At 41.4% G+C, this 26,332-nt stretch overlaps 1 protein-coding gene across 1 annotated transcript; it reads left to right on the forward strand.

Annotated features, from left to right (window-relative positions):
• On the forward strand, positions 1-26,182 carry LOC133524587 (ubiquitin-like modifier-activating enzyme 1). The gene is made up of 9 exons (XM_061860682.1): positions 1-1,082; positions 1,230-1,637; positions 11,507-11,765; positions 17,136-17,311; positions 18,270-18,491; positions 18,980-19,150; positions 20,530-20,610; positions 23,062-23,367; positions 25,058-26,182. Exons 1-9 carry the CDS (start codon positions 348-350, stop codon positions 25,829-25,831), a joined length of 3,132 nt encoding a protein of 1,043 aa, XP_061716666.1. The 5' UTR covers positions 1-347; the 3' UTR covers positions 25,832-26,182.
• The last annotated feature ends 150 nt before the right edge of the window (positions 26,183-26,332 follow it).

Below are 26,332 nucleotides of genomic sequence, written 5' to 3' on the forward strand. Positions count from 1 at the left end.
AATCAATGTAATTCGATGCAAACGCGAATTCAATTTTCAAAACCAAAAAAATATATTTTTAGACCCTTGAACTAGAGATATTTCTGCCGAGTGCAAAGAGAAAAGAAAGTTTTCATTTGAGTTTAACGTTATGTTATTTACAAAAAAATAGTATAAAGAAGAAGAATTTCATTACTTATTAATTTTGTCCACGTTATTCGTTGCTAACTTCAAGACAGTGAGTAAGCAAGCGGTCCATCTTCTGACGAAGCGCGAATGTCGCTCTCAATAATTTGAAGGCTAATTTTCCTGATTGTCTTGGTAAAAGCAAAGCAAAATTCTGGCAAAATTGTGCGCGTTCGTGCCCGATGTCTAGTGCTGAAGTCGCCGATAATTCCGTTGACCCCCCGGCGAAAAAGCGGAAGCTAAACACAGGAGAATCCCGTTCCAATTCTTCAGCAATGGCGAACAATGGAACGCGCATGGAAGATGAAATCGACGAAAGCCTGTACTCCAGGCAGCTATACGTGCTGGGCCACGATGCTATGCGTCGGATGGCAAATTCCGACGTTTTAATATCGGGTTTGGGAGGCCTAGGCGTGGAAGTCGCAAAAAATGTGATTCTCGGCGGTGTGAAGTCGGTGACTCTTCACGATGACCGTAACTGTACAATCTCGGATTTATCTTCTCAGTTCTATTTGTCGGAGGCTACGATAGGTCAGAACCGTGCGACGGCCTCTGTTGAGCAGCTAGCCGAGTTAAATCACTATGTGCCGACTACGGCGTATACTGGTGCTCTTACGGAAGAGTTTCTCCGAAAGTTTAGTGTGGTGGTTCTCACTAGCGCTTCCTGGGCCGAGCAGGAGCGTATAGCAGCTATTACTCACGCTAATAACATCGCGCTGGTCATCGCGGACACGAGGGGCTTATTTTCCAGAGTGTTCTGTGATTTTGGTGAGGAGTTTACTGTTCGCGATGTGAACGGCGAGAATCCGGTGTCTGCCATGATTGCCGCCATCACGAATGACCAGCAGGCAGTGGTCACTTGCCTGGATGACACACGTCATGGACTGGAAGATGGGGACTATGTCACTTTCAGTGAGGTTAGTTCTATTTTTAACCCTACTTGTAATAATATCACAAATAACAATGACAGAATAGTATGCATGTAATTTATTGGTGTGTGAATACTATTTTATTGCGATAATGATTGTAGCTCAATATTAATCAATTTGAATAATTATCAACAGGTCCAAGGCATGACAGAATTAAATGGTTGTGAGCCCCGCCAGATCAAAGTCCTGGGTCCATACACTTTCAACATTGGAGACACTACCAGTTTCTCCAAATATGAGCGAGGTGGCATAGTCACTCAAGTCAAGATGCCCAAGAAATTAGCCTTTAAATCCTTAAAAGAGTCCTTCAAGAACCCGGACTTAGTTATTACAGACTTTGGCAAGTTCGACTACCCGCAGCAGTTGCACTTTGCATTTGCTGCACTCTACAAGTTTGAAGAGAACGAGGGTAGACTGCCAAAGCCCTGGAGTAATGCTGATGCTGCCAAGTTCATGGATTACTTGAAGGGCATTTTGGCTGATCCAGAGTTCAAGAATGGTGAACTGGAAATCAATACTGAGCTCATGGAGACGTTCTGCAAGGTAGGATTTTTTTAACCTCACTCACGTTTCTACAAATATTGCAATATTCAAGTTTGATGAAATTTTATCATATTCAGTCAGAATAGTTGCTTTTGTTTTGTTTTGTTACAATATAAGTTCACACTGGCAAATTTTAGATTTTATCTTGTGTTTACTAGGTATTAGGAGTATAAGCTAGACATTTTAGAAACCATCATAGTTGCATCCTTGTCAGTTTATCTGCCTATCCATACTATTACCATATATCCATATTAGATTTTTTATAAATCATGACCGTAAAATGTGATTTCAAGCTAACTCATTTAGAAACACATATGGTAAATACCCTGTTAATTGTAGTGGTAATAGCCAATTTTTTAGGCTACCTACCCATTTTTTTTTTGTTCAACCCCATAGTGTGGACATGGAGTGTCATTGAAAATCAATACTGAGCTTATGGATACATTTTGCAAGGTATAATTTGTTTCCAGACTTTTTATAGATAAAAACCTTATATAGGTGTAACTGTAGTCTAGTAGTTTTAATAATACCCCCAAAGCAGCAAAAAATACTCAAACCATTTTCTTAACCCTATAGTGTGGACTTGTGGAGTGCTGTCCAATAGATATTTAAGGATGTCTAAAAACCATTTAATAGGCGGGTCCACACAGAGCAAGCATACGCGCGAGACAATTTCCTCACGAACAATCCAGCCAGTGTAGATGTGCCTCGGTAATGGTTTAATATATTAACAATTTGAGACACTGATCATTTTTACTTATTATTAGAAAAGCTTTTTTCTCAAAGTGCTGGTGTTAGTAATAAATATTTAATGCTGAAATGAATCATGCAAGTTAGTAAGCAAGGGACTATAATTAAAGCTATGCAGGTGTAATTATTGTACAAGGTTTCAACCTTGAAAACAGGTAAAGAATCACCACATTTAAATATGACATTGATGATTATAAACTCTGTATCAAAGAATATAATACTCACTAGGAGAAGAGTGATAACTCCATACAAAAAAATGTCCCTTTGTAAGTTCGTTTATACTAGTGGCGCTCTCTTTGTATCTCAGTACTAAAATTGACAACGTACAGCCTGGCGGGTTTTGGTAGGTAGTGATCCAGTTCTAGCTAGTGGTTCTGGGTTCGTATCCCGGCCGGCCACATTTCTTTTTGTTTTAATTGGGGTGAGGTTTTAAAATTAGCATTTCACAAATAGTAAAATATTATGTTGCATATTAATCAAAATCACAGGCACATCACAATAATAATAGTTTACATATGGTAGTGTGTGTTCAATAGCGAGAGAGTGGACTGTAATTCGAAAAAGGGGGGCGATAGGGAATGAAATTTAGGGGCCGGTTGAGCAAGAAAGTTGTGACATATTAAAATTAGAATATTAAATTAAAACTAAAATGTGAAATAGTGTAGGGCGAAGTTACCTTTCAGTCCGGGAGTTGTGGGGCTGAATCGTTGGTCGCCGTTGAAGACCGCTGGTGGTGATTCTGGCTGTCCTTGTCGCCAGCTAGAAGTAAGCTCAGAACCGTTACCTTGAGTCGTCCAACTTAGACCTCGGATTTTCCACTTCGCGGATGTGCCTGGTGTCCTTCGTCCACACAACACTGAGTCTAAATGCTAGAGACGTGATTGGCAGTAGTGCTTTCAATAAGTTGCGAAAATTAGCGAGAACGACGAAATACGATGTTAACTAGTGGTAGGTTGATGACACACTGACTCTGACGTGTCTATGACAGAGCAATATTCAAATTCCAACTGTGAGCTGGTGTTGCCACAGTAAATACGAGAAAATCTTATAGAATACAAGGCCAAAGCTGGACATTCCGCCCACCAAAATGCATTTGTATTTTGACTAAGCGAAAAGAACAATAAAAGTGAAACAAGTGCGATAATATTAAAGCTAAACGAAGAATGGACAACACAAATGTAGCGCATTAAAGCGACTACGCAGGTAGTGGACACAGCTTGACCACAGGCCGTTTGTACAACCCTGTGGCAGTGCGCACAGTAACCACACGACAGATCCCGTCAGATCCGGGGTGTGTGTCGATAATGCGACCCAGGGGCCACTTCATTGGGCTCGTCTGCTCGTTTACAACGAGCACAAGTGTGCCAACTTGGACGTTAGGGTGTCTGTCGTGCCACTTCATCCGCTGCTGGAGAGTATGCATATACTCCTTCGACCATTTGTTCCAGAAGTCCTGGTGCATCTTCTGAAGCAACTTCCAGCGTTGGAGAGGGCTAACCCGAACGTCTGAGAAGTCTTCCTCAGGTACGACCGATAGGGGTTCCGTGGTGAGGAAATGACCCGGTGTCAAGGCCGACAGGTCGTTGGGGTCGGTGCTGAGAGGAGTGAGTGGCCTGGAGTTGAGTAAAGCCTCGACTTGGGCTAAGATCGTCGAGAATTCCTCGTATGTCAACCTTTGGTTCCCGACGACACGCGACAAGTGTGTTTTAACAGCTTTAATTCCAGCTTCAGCGAGTCCTGAAAAATGTGGGCTACCCGGCGGGTTGAACTCGAAGTTGATTGTATGGTGTGCGGCAGCATCCTTCACTAAGCGTTGCAGGATGTTGTTCGCACCGACAAAATTTTTACCTTGGTCAGACACTAACCGGCTGCACCGACCACGGCGAGCGACGAAACGCCGAAGTGCGGCGAGAAAAGCATCCGAGGACAACTCGGTGACGAGCTCGGTATGAATGGCCTTTGTTGCGGTACAGACAAAGACGCAAATATAACCTTTGTACGTCTTGTTACCACGTCCGCGACCGAGAGCGATGTCGAAAGGCCCACCAAAGTCAACCGCTGCGCTCGAGAAAGCCTTCAGCTTGGATATTCGATACGATGGTAAGTCGCCCATGAGTGGCGCAGGAGCACCCGGTGGCCGCACCCGAAAGCACTTCATGCACTTCGATACAACTGCATAAATAGCCCGTTTCGGACACATAATCCAGAAATGTTGCGCTAGCAAGTTATGAAGTGTTTGGATGCCTGGATGCATGAATCGCTTATGATAATCATCGATAAGAAGGAAGGTCAGCCGATTGTCGCGAGGTAGAAGCAAAGGATGCTTCACGTCGAAGTCGAGAGAAGCTCGCGACAGGCGACCGCCCACCCTCAAGAGACCCGCGTCATCCATGAATGGGGACAGTTTTCTGAACGCTTTTGGGAGAGAGTTCGAATGATTGTTCAAAATGATTTCGATTTCCTGAGCGAAGCTGCGCTGCTGCACGAAACGTACAATAACCATGAGTGCCTGCTTTATTTCGATAGATGTTAAAGGACCGCGTAGCCACTTCCCGGCCGTTTTTCGGTTCTTCGCGTTATTCGCGAAGCGACAACAATAGGCTAAAACACGTTGAAGTGTTCTTAACGACGAAAACTTCTCCAGTAAGTTGTCGATTAGTGCATTGTCATTGGACACTACGAGGACTGTAATCTTTTGCTCATCATGGAGAACGTCCCTATCTGGCATCAGCACTGACTTAGGCCAGCTCTCAGTGGGGTGCCTGAGCCAATCAGGCCCGTTCCACCAGCAAGTTTGGTTGACTAAATCTTGGGGAAGCAAACCACGCGATCCGCAGTCGGCTGGATTGTCAGTGGTTCTGACATGATGCCAAGAATCGGGAGGAATAACGTCTTGGATATGACTCACACGGTTGGCCACGAACGTTTTCCACCTGGACGGACACGACTTAATCCAGGTCAACGTCACACTTGAGTCCGACCATGCAAAGATTCTGTCTACCGAGTGGAAAGGCTTCAAAGCCTCCACGACCGAAGCCATCAAGTCAGACAGCAGAACCGCTGCGAGCAATTCGAGACGCGGCACCGACAATTTACGCAATGGCGCGACCTTGGACTTAGCACACACGAGCTGTACGTCGACGTCACCCTCCTCAGTTTCGGTACGGCAATAGATTACGGCACAGAAGCCACGTTCTGACGCGTCGCAAAATCCGTGGAGATGTAGCACGTCGAATTTCCCGACTAAACGGCGTTGCACAGCTACAGCACTCAGCGACGAGAGTTGAGTTTTGAATTCCTGCCATTCCAGCCTGATGCTTTCCGGGACATCTCCATCCCAGGAAACGCCCGAAACCCAAAGCAATTGCATCAGATACTTGGCGAGAAATGTTACAGGCGAGAGGAAACCTAATGGATCGAAGATTCTAGCTATCTCCGACAGAATGGTGCGCTTGGTGCACCGACCGTTAGGAGCAGCGGCGACACGAAACCGGAAAGAATCTGATTGAGGTTGCCATAGCAAGCCCAATATCTTTAGAGAAATGTCAGTCATTTCTTCGAAATGTTTAAAGTCTTCCGAGTACAGATCAGAAGACGGAAGGCTCTCCAAGAACTCACTACTATTGGAGGTCCACTTCCTGAGGTGGAAACCCCCCGACGACAATATTTTCGTAAGGTCCACCTGAAGTAAACGCGCCTGCTCGACAGAATCCGCTCCGGTGACGACGTCGTCGACGTAGATGTCACGAGCGAGAACAGCTGAACCACTTGGGTATGCGGCTGCAGAATCACTGGCAAGTTGAGCCATTGTACGAAGAGCTTGGAATGGCGCAGCAGAAACCCCGTAGGTTACCGTTTTAAGACGGTAGTCGCGCACAGGACCGACAGCAGAAGGGCGCCACAAAATGCGCTGAAATTCAGCGTCTTCATCAGAGACCAGGATCTGCCTGTACATCTGTTTCACGTCACCTGTGAAGACGACGGCATGCCAGCGAAAACGTGTGAGCAGATCGAAGATGTTAGTCTGAAGCTTGGGCCCAGCGAGAAGAGTAGCGTTCAAGGACACCTCGTTGGCGTCCTTAGCGCTTGCGTCGAAAACCACGCGAAGAGGAGTGGTGACGGAATCGCGCAGAATTCCATGGTGAGGTATGTAATAAAAGTGGCCTTCACTTGTGGAAGGAGGTTCCACTTCTTCCAAGTGACCACGAGCCTCATAGTCATCCATAAATTCCACATACGCCCTTTTGAACTCGGGGTTGGAGTTCAACTTGCGTTCCAACGACGTGAACCGCTTGAGAGCAATTTCACGCGAATTGAGGAAGGTAGGTTTGTTCGCGGGATCGACAAATGGTAGTGGAACTACGAACCTGCCTTCTTCATTGCGATAGTATTTTTCAAGAAAATAGTCCTCGCAGCGTTGGTCCTCCTCAGATACGAAAGGTTTAGTCGGAGAACTAACGTTTTCTAATTCCCAAAATTTTTTTATAGAATCATCAAGCGACAAAATCTGCGAAGGACTCGACACGAAAAAACAATGATTTTTATTGTTACGATACGATACGAGAGCGCTTGTTGTGAGCTGACTCCCGTCACACTCACCCATAACGACCCATCCATAGATGGTTTTCAACAGAGTAGGCTGTCCTGGCTCCCCGCGCCGTATACCGGGCAACAACGACGAAACGAAGACCTGTGCGTTAAGTAACAGGTCCACCGGCGCCGGACGGGCGAAACCAGGATCAGCCAGCGATAAATTCCTGATGTGCGACCACCCCGACGAATCGACAGGTTGAGGAGGTTGGTCGGCACATACCGGCGACAAAACGAAAGCTTCGAGTTTAGTACTCAGTGAAGAGGGTTCATTTCCCATTGGCTTGACCTCACATGATAGTGCGCCAAATGTTTGATATGGCGAATTGCCAATGCCAAACACAGTGTGTTGTCCAGAAGTTTCAAATCCTAGCATTTCTGCACAGGATTTTGACATGAAATTGCATGCACTAGCACCATCCAAGAGCGCCCGCACTGGGCGGAAGACACCAGAACTGTCCCGAATTAACACCTGGGCAGTAGCGAAGAAGATTGTATTATCTCCCGCCATAGCAGCTAAAACCGTGTTACTACTACTACTGCTCATGCCATTGCTAGGCGGTGCAGTAGCAATCTCTGTGCCCGTGGGTGCTTCCACACTCTTTGTGAAATGCAATAAGTTGTGGTGCGAGCGATTACACACACTACAGCGAGAAGCTCGACAAGTTTTCACCCTATGTGCATTTGAGAAACATAAAATACACAAACCCTTCTCCTTAACAAAATTAAACCGGCCATCATTATTGAGATTTATAAACTTGTTACATTTATCGAGACTATGTTGACCCGAACAAAAAACACAACTTGGTGTTGATGTAGTCGAAACGACAAGGGCCGTTTTGTTTTTGGTTAACGGTTTAACATTCTGAACTTGAGGCCTAACACTAACACTGGAGTTTTCCAAAGCCCTGCTCCGCTTTTCAATAAAGTTTTTTAATTCCTCAAACTTTGGAACTTCAGTATTGGAAGCGAGTTGTAACTCAAATGCTTCTCGGGTAGCGACATCTAACTTTGCCCAAAGCAAATAATATAACATAAAATTCTTGTCGGGGAGGTTAAATTTTGACAAAATAGTTAAATTCTCATTAAAAGTTCTAAAAACCCTTTCCAAATCCATTTTTGTTTTGACTGGCTCACAATTTAGCAGTTTTTCATAGTACATGACAGCAATTTGCCTCTTCCTATCATAATAGTTGGACAGTGTTTCATATGCACTGCTGTAATTGTCACCTGACAAAGGAAAACTTTTTATTAAATCATGTGCGGAACCCTGAACGCTTGATAGAAGGTAGTGCAATTTCTCCACATTACTAATATTGCTCCGACTATGTATAAGGGAATCAAAAAGCTCCTTAAAAGACACCCAACTTTCCAGTTTCCCATCAAAAGGCGTAATCGATATTTTTGGAAGCTTAGCTAAATTATTCCCAAGCGTTAAAGATTTCACTTCAGGCTTATCACTTATTTCACTTCTAGCCATTTGTCTCAACCTACATTTTACGGATTTTAGCTTACTTTCAAATTCCTTGGTGACTTCATACTCCTCCACACGTTTTTCAGGTTTCAGTGGACGTAAAATCCGTAGTTGTGCTTTGTGAAAGTCCTTTTCTATATCCTTGATGTCTGATTCATCATACCCTTTCAAGTCGGAACCCTCAATATTTTCTAACCGAAAAATAGCGTAACCTCGCGCGACATGGAACATGTCTACTGTCGCGGGATCCGTGTCACTATCACCATGTACACTCATATTGTTTTAAGTGCAATTAAAAACACTAAAACGGCGAAAAACTCAAACTTAATTGCAAAATTAATTCAATAAAAACGAAGTACTACTGACTGATACTAGTGACATTGACAGTTGACGTTAACCCTTGACAACTATGAGAATGTTGCCAGCAATATTAACCACGAGTGAACGAATGATTTACTAAAAGCACTACTACACGGCCACCAACTTTCTTGCTTACCCTCGACTTTTTTATAAGTGTACCCTAAATTTTGAATTAAACAAATGATATGACCAAACAAATTCGAATAAGCAACAAACAACGAGAAACGAAAAACCAAAGGTCACTTTTCAAATTATGCGGATCGAAGGCCAAAATGTTCAATAGCGAGAGAGTGGACTGTAATTCGAAAAAGGGGGGCGATAGGGAATGAAATTTAGGGGCCGGTTGAGCAAGAAAGTTGTGACATATTAAAATTAGAATATTAAATTAAAACTAAAATGTGAAATAGTGTAGGGCGAAGTTACCTTTCAGTCCGGGAGTTGTGGGGCTGAATCGTTGGTCGCCGTTGAAGACCGCTGGTGGTGATTCTGGCTGTCCTTGTCGCCAGCTAGAAGTAAGCTCAGAACCGTTACCTTGAGTCGTCCAACTTAGACCTCGGATTTTCCACTTCGCGGATGTGCCTGGTGTCCTTCGTCCACACAACACTGAGTCTAAATGCTAGAGACGTGATTGGCAGTAGTGCTTTCAATAAGTTGCGAAAATTAGCGAGAACGACGAAATACGATGTTAACTAGTGGTAGGTTGATGACACACTGACTCTGACGTGTCTATGACAGAGCAATATTCAAATTCCAACTGTGAGCTGGTGTTGCCACAGTAAATACGAGAAAATCTTATAGAATACAAGGCCAAAGCTGGACAGTGTGACATAAATCAAAATATTAGATATAAATAATTTTATTTGTTCCCAAAGTTGTATAGACAAAGTCAGATAGGAGCAATGTTGCTGTAGCAAATTTTTTTATATTAATAACTGGTATCTATTTCCCAAGCGTTAGACCACATGCGCAATTATGAAGCGACATGTCTTTCTAAGGAAGTTGACAGGCCTTGCTCTGTATCTTTAGGTATTTAAATAAAAGTAAACAGACAATTTGTACATTTTCGGATAGTTATAACATTTATTGGTTAACCAACCAAATACAAAACTGCCTCGATCTGTCACTGTATGACCTGGCTTTAAAAACCTATGATCATGTAATGTTTTCACTACCCTCAACTGGGTTAAGGAGCCATTTGAGGGTAGATTTTGTTTACTTTTATTTAAATACCTAAAGATACAGAGTATAGTAAATGCAATTAAAGCAGCGCCACTAAATATTTTAGAAGAAGTAGATTTAAAACAAGTTAATGGATGTTTTCATCAATTCCATCTTTATAGGCAATACATGAACTATCGTAGACGCGCGCCTTGATTCGTATATTAAACTTTGTAAACACAAGGTTCTACAGACATTTAAAAGACAAAATATAAAATCTTGATGTATAACTTGAACAATGTTTTGCAAATCAATGATCTCCAAAAAAACTCGTACTAGCCAGATGGTAGGGAATATTTGTGTACCCCAATCTGAGCATACTAGAAACATTTTGAAGGTTGACCCTATACATTATGTATCATCATATTATACAATTCTAAATTTCTATCAGTTACCAACAGATACAAAATAGAATAGAAACTAAGAACAGAATTTTTTAAACTTTGATTTAAACTATCACGATTTTTATACATTATTCTATTATTTACGGAAATTTCTTCGATTTACGGGGAAACTGACGTCCTCGAAACGTCGAAGGTAATTTATGCAATTAAGTACAGTGTCACGTACGTGTGCTGGCTTGCTAGCTCGAACCGAACCGGGGGGTACCCCCGCAGATCTTATCTACCCACATGTCAATATATAACATGCCTTTCCCTCAGGATAGATTTATATTTATACAGATATTTTCGTGAATAATAAATTTTAAACTGCCAAATAATTTACATGTTCCGTTTGCATTTGAAGTATCCAAGTGGGTGATGTCTGATGTGTTTATAACTTATACTCACATGTTTTTATTCTCTTAGAAAGAATCATGCCAAGAACACCTCACCCGCTTGGTTGCCCATGCTGCACACAAGATGTAAATATAATAAAGACCAATTACTTCCATAAGTCATGAATATAACCTTTGGAGGAGTACATGAACTTGACCTTGTTTCACCCCAACCCCATTATCGGTTATGCAAACATGTCAAAATATTACTCATCTGGCCTTTATGAAGGTACTATGAATGTACAGTCGCCATCAGATATATCGGAGCGGCCAATGTGCTCACAAATATCTGAACACGCACTCTAACGCCTTGACAATAGAGGCGTGCTCAGATATTTATGAGCGCCTTGGCGACTGTACATGCATCGCTGGTCTGCCGCGTGGAAGTTGGTCCACGTTCCACATCTTGTGGGTGGATTTCTAAAAAAAATATTTTGTATAGGTACTTGCCAAGAACGGTTCATTACTATGAGAAGGTAACATATAGATACTCGATTGAAACTTTCACGACTTTTTCCTCTTATTTAAAACTCAATATGGGATTACGTCCCGTTTCTATAATTTAATAATAGATAGAAGTATAACAATCCACTCAATATCTATACTAAATTTAATTTAAATCGGTCCAGCGGTTTATGCGTGAAAAGATATACAGACAAAGTTACTTATTGTCACTAAAACAAACATATATCTTTACAGGTTTCCTCCGGTGACCTAAACCCGATGAACGCTGCCATTGGCGGCATAGTCGCCCAGGAGGTGATGAAGGCTTGCTCCGGCAAGTTCCACCCTATCGTCCAATGGCTATACTTGGACGCCATTGAGTGCCTGCCCAAGGACCGCTCGGCCCTGACCGAGGAGACTTGTAAACCGACTGGCTCGAGATATGATGGACAGATTGCTGTGTTCGGACGGGACTTCCAGAAGAAATTGGGATCGTTGAAGTACTTTGTTGTTGGTAAGTGTACTACACATTGCTATAAATTTCTTTAAAGAAATTTTAAAAGCTTGTTTAGATTTCACCCCATTTTTAACCATAATGCTTTCGTATTAGGTGTATATTTGCTAAATTGTACCAATGATGTGAGTAACATTTTTGGATATGACTAATTGTAGTGCAAAAGTTAAGTATTAAAAGGGTTAGTTGCTTTTTGACCGAATACTGTATAGGGGTGAATGAATAAGTGTAACATATACACGATGTTTATGTCGTGTGTTCCAATGTTAGGTCAACACCTCCGTTACCTCTGTTAAGCTACTTAAGCTCCTTAATCAGCTCTGATAATGAGCTCAGAAACAATGAGACACCCCATGATTTCGTTATATTTGTATCATGTTAGTGTTGCTGCTTTGTATCATGAAATCTTCTTGCCCGTATCCAACTTAGACACCTCGTATTTACCCGACTAGATCAGACTCGCAGATTAGATTTAGAAAACGACTTTATTATGTCTCTATGAACGTTTGAATAATGTGTTCCATGATAGCGTCATCTATCGACCCATTTTTTTATATTAATCGATTAGATTTTGTGGCCCGTTTAAAATATATTATGCTACAATTTTATTCGTTGTAGGTACATAAAGGTTGCGGCTCAAAACAAAGAAAACCCTTTAAACCTTTATCAATACATAAGTATAAATATAGAGAGAAATTAACTACAATTAAAGAACACCAAAATGCTCCAACACTAATTTTCCATTGTCTAACCAAAACTTAAAATCTATACTGACCTTGGCTCAGTTTCATTGGTCGATAACTCGTTCGATATAAAGCGTGCGGGGACTCCACGCATGCGGTATAACGACTAGTGACGTGAAACTCATAAGTCGCGGTAAGGTGGTATAACGACTAGTGAAACTCATAATAGCATGCGTTTTAAAAATCTTCCGCACCCCACAGGGCCCTATCGACCAATGATTTGTATAAATGTGTATTTCTCTCGTATGATTTTGTATTATCTGTTTTTTTTTTGTAATTTTATTAACTGTGTTTCCTGTGTGTATTGTGGCAAACAAATAAACGGATTTATCTATCAATGAAAACAGTTCCCCGAATGCTGGCCCAATGGCATGCTTTATGGAAATGTCCCGTACCCCGCATGCGGGATCTATCGACCAATGAAACTGAGCCATAATGTTCACTTAGGTACCTAGATTTTCAAGATGATTAATAGATATTTGGTTTTCAATGAATTATGACTAGACATCCCATTGAAAAAAGTGGTACCTATGCGTGACTCGACTAGATCAATACAGCCGTTGAGCCGTGGCACTGGTGTAAAATATGCAAGGATTGATCGACAGCGCTTAGAGTACGTTTTTTGCACGCCTACTTTTTATTGACGTAATATTTATCACACGGTCTATTTCAATTGATTATTTGCCGATTCGCCGGATTCTTGTTTAATCGAAATGTGACGTGCTAAAGTAGACCCGGAACTAACCTTTCAATTGTAACTTTTTTTTAATAATTGATGCCAAAGTTAGGCAGTAATTACTATCATATAAATATTGTATTAAACTGATACTTATCATTACCTATTTCAAAAGCTTTTCTTGATAGGTTTGCTAAAAAGTACAGATAAATTACGTATATTGTATTTACAGTACATATGGTGCTACTTTCCCGCACGCGTGCGGTAATGAGCATTTTCCGTGCATATGTCGAAACTTTAAAGAGCCATACGTAAAACTTTGTACGATACACGTGCGAATAGGTAATTCGTGTTGATTCAAAACACGATTCGTGTTGATTTGTGTTCATCCATCAGCACTCGTTGCGAATTTCCTATTTTCTGCACTTGTAGCGTAAATAACTATTACAATACAAGTACCAAAAAAAGGGAATTCGCAAAGAGTGGTGATAAATTACAACACGACCGAAGGGAGTGGCTTTAAATCAACAGGAGTTGCGAATTACCTATTCGCACATGTATCGTACGTTTTACAGTACATATGGTTCTTTAAAGTTTCGACATATAGGCACGGATAGTGCTCATTCCCGCACGTGTGCGGGAAAGTAGCACCATATGTACTGTAAATAACTATTTTTAAATTTATGCATGTTAATTGTACGAGTAAGATGTTTTGAAAAGATGTGTCCCGCCGAGTTTATAGATATTCTTCTAATTGAGGAGGAACTTATATCTTCTTGAGTCAGAGGTGTAGGGTTAGAGCCGGTGTAGCTTTTATTTGACGTTCATAAGCTCATTGTAATATGCCTACTTGAAAAATAAATCTTTTTTAAACGTAAAGATAAAATAAAGAAAGGCAGCTTTTAGTTTCGATACAAAATACCACAAGCCGGCACGAGCTTAGCTTGCTTTCAGGAGGATATAAATTTCTCATTCGTTTTTCTGAAATGCATAGAATTTTTAAGACATTTCGACTTTTCGATATGACTTACTTAAAGTTAGCTGGAAGAGATCCCTTAAGGGGATAAGTTCGCCTTTGTACATATTTACTGTATTCTTTCTGTTTTATGTACTTGTTTTGTGCAATTAAGTGTTTACTAAGTACTATAAATAAACTCCGTTTATAATTTTTATATATCAATGATAAATAAAATCATTGAACAGTAAAAGATTTGTTGAAATTAATGAATTATGGAAAATAGATACACCACAATCGTAAAGCAAATATTATCATTACTCACCATAATCAGTGACCGATAAGTATCGCATCGGTGTTACCCGATAAGTATTCCAACACCATAAGGCCGTAACTCCATCGTATCTCTATTAGCCACTAGACATTTCGTGGCTAGACGTAGCGGCCTTGGCTATTTATAAATATGCGATCAATGAAAGGTGAATGGCGGGTACAGCTGCACATTTCGGCGGCATTCGGTTCCTGTTCAATTTCGGAACCGACTAAACAGTACCCCTAGTATTGAATTTGATCGACATCATAACGTGACGAACGCGTTTGCGTTAAGTCTCATTTTGTATAGGATTTTGAGTTTCCAAAACGTCCCGCTTGGCGCGCTCTTTCTAAATCCAATACAAAATGAGACTAAACGCAAACGCGTACGTCACGTTTCGAAATCGAATTTATTTACACTAGGGGTACAGAAGCTTTTATGAGGCGTTTACGAAAACACGAGATCAAGTCAAGACGAATAGGGGCAATTATAGTTCGTGTCATCCACGATGACGCGCAGATGTGTCAAATCTAACCTTTAATAACATTTTTTTATTTTTTATTTATACTATGTCGGTGGCAAACAAGCATACGGCCCGCCTGGTGGTAAGCAGTATCCGTAGCCTATGTACGCCTGCAACTCCAGAGGAGTTACATGCGCGTTGCCGACCCTAACCCCCTCCCGCCCCTCGTTGAGCCCGTCGTTAATACAATGACAATACGCGTCACGGCACGCGTCTTCGTGAATGACACGATCTATACTGATAAAATGTTACGACGATAGCAGAATTACTGAGAATCCGCCGCAAACATTCAATACCGAAATTTCGGTGTTTGCCTCCTACCTCCCGAATATGCAAAAGCGATAGACAGACCGAGATATTTCGACTATTGAAAAAAAAATATTGCATTCTATAAAATTTCATTGCGCTTTTGTGTGCTGGCATCGAGTTGTCTTCATGCCCCAACGTGTAGTTGAGGTGATCTTTACTTTACAAAAATGTACGGTCAAGGAATTTAATTTCCTACCCATTTCGTACCTTGTCACAGTGACGAACAACATGAAACTCGCTAGAGACCTCATACTATTGTCACTGCGACAAGGTACGAAATGGGTAGGAAATTAAATTCTTTGTCTGTACTATATGGTTTTATATTTATTGATAGAATTAACATTGCGTGTTACTTGATTGCGTACAGAGTAATAAAATCCTTTCGTTACGCTTTACTCCGCGAAAATTGTTCGTTAAACACATAAAATGGACGGTCTTATTTCACCTAAAACAAATTTAAAATACCGTTTTTTTTTCTATCTAGTAAAGACGTCTTCAACTTTATCGTGACTTCACAATCACGTACCGTTTAGTAAGGGGAAATTCACGCGTAGAGTACTATTGTCACACTTTGACTACCATTTATCACTTGAAGTATTGCTTTAACGTAGTGGGTTCCATAACTATAAGCTATTTGGTTCTTAAAATAAGCCTGATCCCATTAATAAGATTTGGCATCTAAAGACAAGATAAAGATAGTTTATTATTCAAGTAGGCATATTACAATGCGCTTATGAACGTCAAATAAAGCTACACCGGCTCTAACCCTACACCTCTGACCCGAGAAGATTCTAGCTGAGGTTCAACCTAGCCGTGTACCATCTTGTGTTTTTCTTTAAGCTGCATCTTTTACTGAGGTGTGCCCATAAGGAGTATTCTATCTATCTCTGTGTTGAATAAGTATAAAACAATAATTTATATCGCTACCGCAAAACGTAACGCGTGAAACCTTACGCTGTTGCACTTGTTCGGTTATATAATCCTATTTGCGGCTAATGTTATGATTACGATTTGTTTCATGCGTTTCATTCTGAACGTAGCCTTGATTAAGTAATTTAAATATGAATATTAAAATCTAATGCCTACAACTACTGCACGTATATGATTTTCTTAACAACTAACTTGAAACACTGGCGAATGATCATGATTGATTAATACTACTGTATGCCCTTCCTCGGCTCTCTAACTATTTCTTACCAAATTGTATCCTAATAGCAAATACCAAAAATATATTAGGTATACATTACGATATATGTGACAATCCATATGAAAAGGGACCTTATTGTCGATGGCGCTTACGCCGCGCTGCGTCGCGCGGCATTGTATTTGTATCGGACTATCGTTATAAAGTTATCGTTATATCGTTCCTCATACACGCTCGTCGGTTTAGGGTGCTCTTGACCTGGCCTTTCTTCAGGATTTCCCCGATTTGATCAGAGAAAGTCCGCCGAGGTCTACCCCTTCCAACTCCCTCTTCTACTTCTCCCTTATACACTCTCTTTGTTAACCTTCTTTCACTCATTCTTTCCACGTGTATGAGGAATGTCATGAAAGTGAAGGAAGCGAAAGAGGTATGTCAGGATCGTAGCAAGTGGAAATCCGTGGTCTCTGCCTACCCCTTCGGGAAATAGGCGTGATTATATGTATGTATGTATGTATGTCACATATTTCGATACAGTCTTGTTTATTTAGACTAGTTTGACCTAAAACTGTACCTTACGGTGTATTCCAGTTATTCCGAATGTCGAAAACAGTCGGATAATTCCGAATTTATAATGATGGCATCTTAGATGATTTGCGGAGTTATCCGAATACACCTTTATAATATAAATTTTTAATTGTCTCCACCAGGCGCTGGTGCCATCGGCTGCGAGCTGCTGAAGAACTTCGCCATGATCGGCGTCGGCGCGGACGGCGGCCGCGTCACCGTCACCGACATGGACCTCATCGAGAAGAGCAACCTCAACCGGCAGTTCCTGTTCCGGCCCTACGACGTGCAGAAACCCAAGTCCAGCACTGCGGCTAGGGTGAGTAGTGCCTGCTTAGCGAAAAAATCTCTTTATTGGGGCCGTGCGCGTTGGAGTCTGCCATCTGGTGGCATGGCAGACTCAAACGCGACTCCAGACTCCGACTCAGGAATCGGAAACATAAGCTGTACAGTCAGCATCAAAAGTAGCGGATCAAACAAGGTTTCAAAAGTGTAACAGCTTAACAAAATGTGGTGGTTCTATATGTAGAACAATTAAGACGTTATAAGATATACTTTTACAGTACATATGGGGCTACTTTATAGCACTAGTGCGAGAAGTAGCATATTACGTTACTGTGTCGAACATTTAAAGGGCCATATGTACTGTAAAACGTTGTACGATACATGTGCGAATAGGTAATTCGCAACTCGTGTCGATTTAAAACACTCCCTTCGGTCGTGTTTTAATTTATCACCACTCGTTTCGAATTTCCTATTTTTCGCACTTGTATCGTAATGTACTATTAAACGTAAATTTTATGGATTTATCAATATTTGGAAAAGTTATCCGGAATATCAGATATTTTTGGAGCGTTGTTTCATCCACTACTATTGATGCTGACCCTACATTGACACTTCTCGCTAAAGCAAGTGCTGCCCTCTACAGTTGACATACATTTTGTGTACTGTAGGTTCTGCCATCTTGTGGACTACGTCGGAAGCTTAAACTCGACATTTACACTTGGCGTCAATAAACAAAGCCTAGGGGGCTCCTGTGCTGTCCCCTACAGTTCATGCACGCTCCGGGAGAGAGCCAAATTCGCATGCAACCTTGTTGTTGGTTTTCTCCAGCTACTTGCTTTGTTTGCTTGGTTGATTATTGTGTAACTTATGGCTTATCCTATTTCTAAAAACAAAGTCACTGTTACTCTACTATAAATGCACTGCTATTATTTTGCACACAACTGTTCTTTCATGTTTTTAGGCCAACTTAATAACCCAGTTTTTATTTCCAGGTGATCAAACGCATGAACCCATCAATGAACGTGCTCGCACAAGAGAACCGAGTGTGCCCCGAAACCGAGTCCGTCTACGACGACCACTTCTTCGAAGAATTGGACGGTGTTGCCAACGCACTGGACAATGTGGACGCGCGTATATACATGGACAGGCGCTGTGTGTACTATAGGAAGCCGTTGCTTGAGAGCGGTACGCTTGGAACCAAGGGCAATACACAGGTGACTATGTAACTTAAGTTCAACTAGACAGAAAATAATGACCATTTTTCTGTGGATGCATGTGGATGTCGTCTGTTTTATTAGAAGTCTTTACTTGAGAGCTGTCGCTTGGGATCAAGGGCAATACGCAGGTCAACTATCTTCGAAGTCTTAGAGGGATGCATTCGCAACGTTTGTTTGACGATATCTGAAATGATGTCGATCCAATTTTCATTAATTGTCAGGGACGTAGTTTTCATAAACAAATTTAGTGTGTTAAAATATTTTAGATCAGTCTAGACGTTGACGGATAGGTATCGCAAATTTAATCAATGTCAAAAGCGGCGGTCACAATAATGTACAATAGTAATGTTATTAATTTAAAAGGGAACAACCGTTTATGTATTGTGCCTTTTGGTTTTAGCAAACGTTTATTAAGTCAAGTCTTACGTACAACATCAATTGCTCTACAAGTGTAGCACAACCCTTACACATGTTTAATTTTCCAGGTCGTGGTGCCCTTCCTGACGGAGTCGTACAGCTCGTCCCAGGACCCCCCGGAGAAGAGCATCCCCATCTGCACCCTCAAGAACTTCCCCAACGCCATCGAGCACACGCTGCAGTGGGCGCGCGACGAGTTCGAGGGGCTGTTCCGCCAGGCCGCCGAACATGCTGCCCAGGTATGCTCCCTCCGACCTTCCAGGTCATCGTGTCCTTCAGACCATTTCTAGGACTTCAGGAAGTACCCTAAGAATTTCGATGATGATCAGTCAGTGAGTCAGTCAGTAACTAAATCGTTTTTTTTTTTTAAATATCATTGAAATCTAATTTATATACAACTGAAACTTTTTACTTTAAATAAGTCCATTATTGACATTATATCTCGAAAATTTTGTTTTTCTGATATAACCCAAACCCAAGTTGTGAGGGTTCAAAAACAACGAAGCACTTCGAGAAAATGTAGGTAGACGGGTCATTCTTCAAAAATCTCATTCCCCTGGTCATACATATTCCCAAATTCCTAGGAGATTCCGCTTTACTAGCATCTCATTTCTAGTGACTGTGTAACTTGTGCGAAGTTCCATCTACAACCAAAACTGCGTAGCGGAATGACCTGGGAATTTGCGAATAGGTATAGCCAGGGGAATGAGATTGCTGAAAAATGACCCTAGTACCGTTGCGCTTGGCTTGGCTAGTCTTGGCAGGTCATTACCGTGCCCCCACATTACTAAAACGGGGAGGATCTCCGACATAACTAAAAAGTGGTGTATTATTGTTTTAAAGCCGTGTTTTCACTTAGTGTTCTGAACAGTTCTGAGCGAGCAATAGTTCGTTCGTTCGGTTAATGAAAACAGTTACTCCAATATGTTCTTAATTTTATAATTTGAATTGTTTTGTCTTTTAACCAATTTTACCATTGATTCTAATCGAAAATGATAATCTTAATGTGTTTAATTAAAATTATAAAGCTCATCCGGTTGTTGTGAAAATGCATGGCGACTTTGTCAATGAATTCATTTGACGACCAGTTTGGCCTAGTGGGTAGTGACCCTGCCTACGAAGCCGATGGTCCCGGGTTCAAATCCTGGTAAGGGCATTTATTCGTGTGATGACCATGGATATTTGTTCCTGAGTCATGGGTGTTTTCTATGTATTTAAGTATTTATAAATATTTATATATTATATATATATATCGTTGTCTAAGTACCCTCAACACAAGCCTTATAGAGCTTACTGTGGGACTTAGTCAATTTGTGTAATAATGTCCTGTAATCTTTATTTTTATTTATTTTATTTTATTTATTTATAATTTCTCCATGCAATTTCACAGCGCACTGTACCTACCTCGTGTTTGCATGTTAGGTTTTATATGTATAGCTTTAACATTAATTTTTATTTTTTACTTTGTATGTTAATAACACATGTATGGGTTGTAAATGCCTGAAATAAATAATTATTTAATTTAATAGTAAATGGGAATACTAAACGTTTGCTCAAAACACTATGTGAAAACGCGGCTTCATAGTAATCGTTATAATAGTGTGTTGTCTGTTGACAGTACTTGGCCGATCCTCACTGGGAGGAGCGGACCCTGAAGCTGCCGGGCAGCCAGCCCCTCGAGGCCATCGAGAGCGTCAGGGTACGTCACTACTACGTGCAGTGGAACTGCAGCTGAACTGGTGCAGCTTTCACTTCAATCTTATTTGTAGCAAAGTAATGACAATCCGGAGAATTCTGTGTCTCAATTCAAAATACTTGGTATTTGACGTTAACGTGATCGTCAATATAAAAAAAGTGAATGTTTTTTCACTTCAAAATATTTTCTATTACTTTTTAGTATGTTATTGACACAATTAAAAAATAGGCTTATAGGTTTTCCTTTTTTTTTTCAACATTGCAAGAGAAAGTAAAAAAAAAAAAAATTAACCTATAAACCTAGAATATATTATGCTGAAGCGATCGACATCAAAATCAAAGGGATTTGTTAAGATTTAGTTAGTGGAAAATGTTTTCACCCGAACAGTAAAATTACCGTTATTTCGTTAGTTTCGAAAAGCTATTCTTCCCTCTTAAAAGTATTTCAAATGTGTCAATATTTACGTCATTTAGGGCGGCCGATGGATGCAATATGGTGACGAAAGCATAAGATGGATAAGACTTAATAAGTTTCGAGTTATATTTATGTATAAAAATATATGCATTTTTTGTTATTATATCAGTAAGTTCCAAATCATTATCAGTAAGTGATGAAGTATCACTTTACGAATACGCACCTCTTACATCTGTAGATGTAGAGAGGTCATTTCCCCTGTATAAGTGTATAGTGAACTATAAAAGGAATGGACTGAAAATATCGAATAAAGAAAAAATATGATTAATTATTTCAAGAATAAAACACTATAACTTTTTTGAAATTATGTTGCCTTTGTTTAAATCGATTGTAGTCGTATTCATATTACGTATATCGTTCAACATTATTTTGACGTAATTTGCATCAGTCAGCCGCCCATTCATTTTATATACAGGATTAGTGTCCCTGATTCTGGAGACTAGTTCACTACTTTTTATAAATCCAAGCTATTTTAATGCCGTTAAGTATCTCAATGTTTCATTGAATTTCAAACATATGCTCGTAAATACTTTATGTTGGTGGGAATTAGAATTGCTCGTTTGGTGTTCCCTCTGTGACCTCTCGTAAGTTTGCTTACACAACAAAAAAAAAAGCCTTATTGAGCTTACTGGGGGACTTAGTCAATTTGTGTAATAATGTCCTATAATATTTATTTATTTATTTATTTACAACACTCGGCTGCCAATTGTATTACCAATTTTTGTATAACTACTAATCGGCTGCCATTTCCATTTCCCTACCTTCACGTACTTACTAATATTACAGTACACTAAGGTTTGAGATACACTTGTAAGTTTTACTTTCGTAAGTAAGGACAAAGATATTTGTTAGAATGAGATAATGATATTCATCTCTCACTCTATAGTATAGCTGTGTCCCTACTTACGTAAGTAAAACTTACAAGTGTACCTCAGGCCTAAGAACAGTAGTGAATCTAAGGCCGCTCTGCAAGTTATTTGCCTACTCTTGCATTGGCGCTTAGGGTTGTCATTTTTATTTTTAGCTAATAGTACATTACTATAGAGGACGGGAAACGAAGGGTTGCAGGCCAAGTAGATATAGACGGCAGAGCGTTGCGAGGGCGGTAGGGAAACGCGGCCTGCAACCCCGTTTCCCGCCGAGATTTGTATAGTGCGTTTCTCAAACTTGCACAGAAATAATTAAAAAAAAAATAGGATGATGATGATGATGATGATGATGATTGTTTCATGTCCTAATGTGATATTACGCTTTTTTCTTTTCTTTTTTTTTTTCTTTTTTGTTGTTACCGAAAGGGGAACGAAAATTTTATTATTTTTATGCTACGGCGCACGGTTTAGATGCAGCCCTATAAAGATTACTGCATGACTGAAACAAAAAACTTTTTGGGGTTGTACCTCCTAAACCGTGCGTCGTAGCGCAAAAATAATGAATTTTTTTTCCCCTTTGAAACCCCGAAGTAATATTTAACAAACACAAAAAAGAAAAAACACAAAAAAGACAAAAAAATGAAAAAAAGCATACTGGCAGAATTTTGCTTATAGGTTTTTTATAGTTGAATGCCAAGACGTGCCATTATTTGTCGTTAAAAAACAAAAGAAGGTTGCCTTACAGGCCTAGGTGTGTAAGGCTGCATGAAATTCCTTTACATATCATCATCACTCATCGCACCTGATATGTAGTATTTCCGGACCTAATTTGAAGTAAGTCATGTTAGCATTTCATTACAAGTTTGAGAAAATATGATTTGCGTATTATATGTACTAGGTTTCTATTTATATAATATAATGAAATGTTCTATCAATTCATAAATGAAGGCCGGTAAAGAGCAGGCAGTATTTCCCGTATATCATGCTAATGTGTGCGTGGCGGCGCGTGCGTACACGGCGCCCGGCGCACGCAGACACTCCTGCCGACGGCGGCACATTTCTATGAAGATCACTGTTCTTGTACTGTGCTAATATTGTGTAATATTTCCAGAACGCCATAAACGACCGTCCCCTCACGTTCGCGGACTGCGTGACGTGGGCGCGGCTGCACTGGGAGGCGCAGTACGCCAACCAGATCAAGCAGCTGCTGTACAACTTCCCGCCCGACCAGCAGACCACGTCCGGGGCGCCGTTCTGGTCGGGCCCGAAGCGCTGCCCGGCGCCGCTGGCCTTCGACCCGCGCGACCCCCTGCACCTGGACTACGTGCTGGCCGCCGCCAACCTGCGGGCCGCGGTGTACGGCCTGCCGCGCAACACCGACCGGGAGGCCGTCGCGCAGATGGCTGCTCAAGTGCCTGTGAGTATACTTTATTACAAGATTATTTCTTTTATACTACGTCGGTGGCAAACAAGCGTACGGCCCGCCTGATGGTAAGCAGTCTCCGTAGCCTATGGACGCCTGCAACTCCAAAGGAGTTACATGCGCGTTGCCGACCCTTACCCCCCCCTAGTTCAGCTCTGGCAACCTTACTCACCGGCAGGAACACAACACTATGAGTAGGCTCTAGTGTTATTTGGCTGCGGTTTTCTATAAGGTGGAGGTACTCCCCAGTTGGGCTCTGCTCTAGATCTGGAATGACATCCGCTGTGCTGTGCCCTACCACACAAAGCGAGATGACATTCACAATGCCCATACCTCTCTTTTGTACGTAGTTTAAGGACGGGACTCGGGTCCACATTTATATGTTTTACAGGTCAATTTGAGGTAGGTACAAATTCAACTAATACTAGTAGCTACAGCATTTTTGGATTTGTCACTTATTATTAAATAAAAACATGTTTAAAGCAGGATACATACATAATCAATAGTCAATAGGTTCGCATATATCTTTCAAGTCATCTTTTTTTCCTTTTATTCTGAGCAGAGATTCGTATACAGGTGTTTATTTAATCATGTGCCATAATTCACGGGGTGAATATATAGGTCATATTGAGCAACTTTTACTATGGGACTAATCCCGAAATAGCGAAAAAAAAAATTACTCTCCTATAGAAAATGTGTAGGACAGACAGCCAAAATGTATGAAACAGAGAATTTTTTTTCGTCATTTCGGGGTTGGTCTCTTAGTAAAAGTTGCTCAGTATGCCATAGGTAGAATATATAGATATTCACCCCGTAAATTATTGCATAAAAAAAACCCTGTATAGGAAATATCACGCAAAACTGCGCAGGTGACGCCACTAGCACAAACTGTAAACATACCGCCTTCTTGATGGTTTGAGCTAGCTCTGCATTCCGGCAACAGAACTTTGCAGTAAGGTATACCTGGATAAGATCGAATGGAGGGTAAGACCGTATGATCGCAATTACTACCAAAATAGAAGTGTGATGCCATTCAACCCGCCCCTCATGCCATATTATAGTAATCGCTCAGTCGTGTGTAACGAACGAGTCGAAATTTAATGGAAAAGTCCGGATCTTCAACGTATGCAACTTTAAAGCACCTTTACAACTTTCTCCTTCCCTTAGAGTTCGAATTAGCAATTAGTCCGATCTTAGTCCAAAAAGATTTTTCGGTTTGGTGTCTTCTTCTTCTTGTTGCCTGTTTTCCTCTTTATCATTTGCATTAAACATTAGATCAAAGTTAGTGAGAAATAAGTAATAATTTTTTTGTAGTATAAAAAAAAATCCGGTCTTATCCGGGTATACCCTAATACTCCCTATTAATCGAAGATGCTGTTGAGTACCTACAACAAAAATGAGGATCATTGTTGTGGATGACGCTATTTAATGTTTTTGCATTTTGTTTTATGCGGATGAGAACTGTCACTAATCACTATGCAAAACTCCCCATAGAGCAAAGATCATAAGGGAATTTTTACGTAATATATTAAATTACCACCTTATCATTTATCCTTTACAAGCATTTTCGAACTCTGTGGGATCTTATTACCCCACTTTATAAGCCCTGACATGGAATTTAGTAGCAATTTGTTCACCTGTATCGTTATCAGATTTCTAATATACCTATATATTATTTCTTCAGGTACCGGAATTCAGTCCCAAATCCGGTATCAAGATCGCCGTGACCGACGCCCAGCTGCAGCAGAACAACGACGAGCCGGACGTGGACCGCGCCAAGTCGCTCGTGAAGGAGCTCCCGCACCCCTCCGCCCTCGGCGGCCTCAAGATCACCCCGCTGGACTTCGAGAAGGACGACGACACCAACTTCCACATGGACTTCATCGTGGCAGCTTCCAACCTGCGCGCGGCGAACTACAAGATCCCGCCCGCCGACCGCCATCGCTCCAAACTCATCGCCGGAAAGATCATCCCCGCCATAGCGACCACAACTTCAGTAGTCGCCGGACTCGTCTGCCTCGAACTGTACAAGCTCGCTCAAGGATTCAACACTCTGGAAGTTTTTAAGAACGGCTTCGTCAACTTGGCCCTTCCGTTCTTCGGATTCTCCGAACCGATCGCGGCCCCGACCAACAAATATTACGATAAGAAGTGGACGCTCTGGGACCGCTTCGAAGTCAAGGGCGAGGTGACCCTTCAGCAGTTCCTGGATTACTTCAAGAACGAGCACAAGCTGGAGATTACAATGCTGTCGCAGGGCGTGTGCATGCTGTACTCGTTCTTCATGCCGAAGCAGAAGTGCGCGGAGAGACTGAACCTGCCGATGTCGGAGGTGGTGGCGAGCGTGTCGCGCAAGAAGCTGGAGCCGCACGTGCGCGCGCTGGTGTTCGAGCTGTGCTGCAATGACGAGGCCGGCGAGGACGTGGAGGTGCCCTACGTGCGCTACACGCTGCCCTAGCGGCCCGGGCTCGAGGCCGAGCGCGGCGAGGCCCCAGGCCGAGCGGGCGGGGCCCCAGGCCGAGCGGGCGGGGCCCAAAGCCGAGCGCGCGAGGCCTGCACCCACACACGAGGCATTTAAAAGCATAATTCCCGCTTGCGAAGTCCCGCGGCGGATTTTTAAATTGAGTAAGTGGCGGCGCGTGTACATAGTGTAATAGTGTGAAGTTTTACTCATTTGTGCTTGGACCGCGCTTGATATCTATTATAAAGTAACTTTCATATATTTATAGAACTAGTGTTCATTATTTGTGAACGTCACGGACCGCGTCTGTACTTTTTTAAATAATTTTATGTGAACCACAATGATTTACGTACCCCCAAATCTATCGGATATTTTTTAATGTTGAAATCGAAAGGGTCTGTATATGGAAAACAAATAAAAAAAAAAACAGTAAATTATTGTTGTTTTTTTACATATAACACACCCGCCTGGAGAATTACTTACTAGGAACTGACAAAC

This window comes from Cydia pomonella, chromosome 13, assembly GCF_033807575.1.
Source record: "Cydia pomonella isolate Wapato2018A chromosome 13, ilCydPomo1, whole genome shotgun sequence".
Classification (NCBI taxonomy): Eukaryota; Metazoa; Arthropoda; class Insecta; order Lepidoptera; family Tortricidae; genus Cydia; species Cydia pomonella.

Bases quoted from the DNA above. Each gene is read 5' to 3' on its own strand.
- LOC133524587 (XM_061860682.1), top strand. From the start codon at position 348: ATGTCTAGTGCTGAAGTCGCCGATAATTCCGTTGACCCCCCGGCGAAA. The intron at 19,151-20,529 runs GTATGCTCCCTC...GTCTGTTGACAG, and splicing joins CCGCCGAACATGCTGCCCAG to TACTTGGCCGATCCTCACTG. The intron at 20,611-23,061 runs GTACGTCACTAC...TAATATTTCCAG, and splicing joins AGGCCATCGAGAGCGTCAGG to AACGCCATAAACGACCGTCC.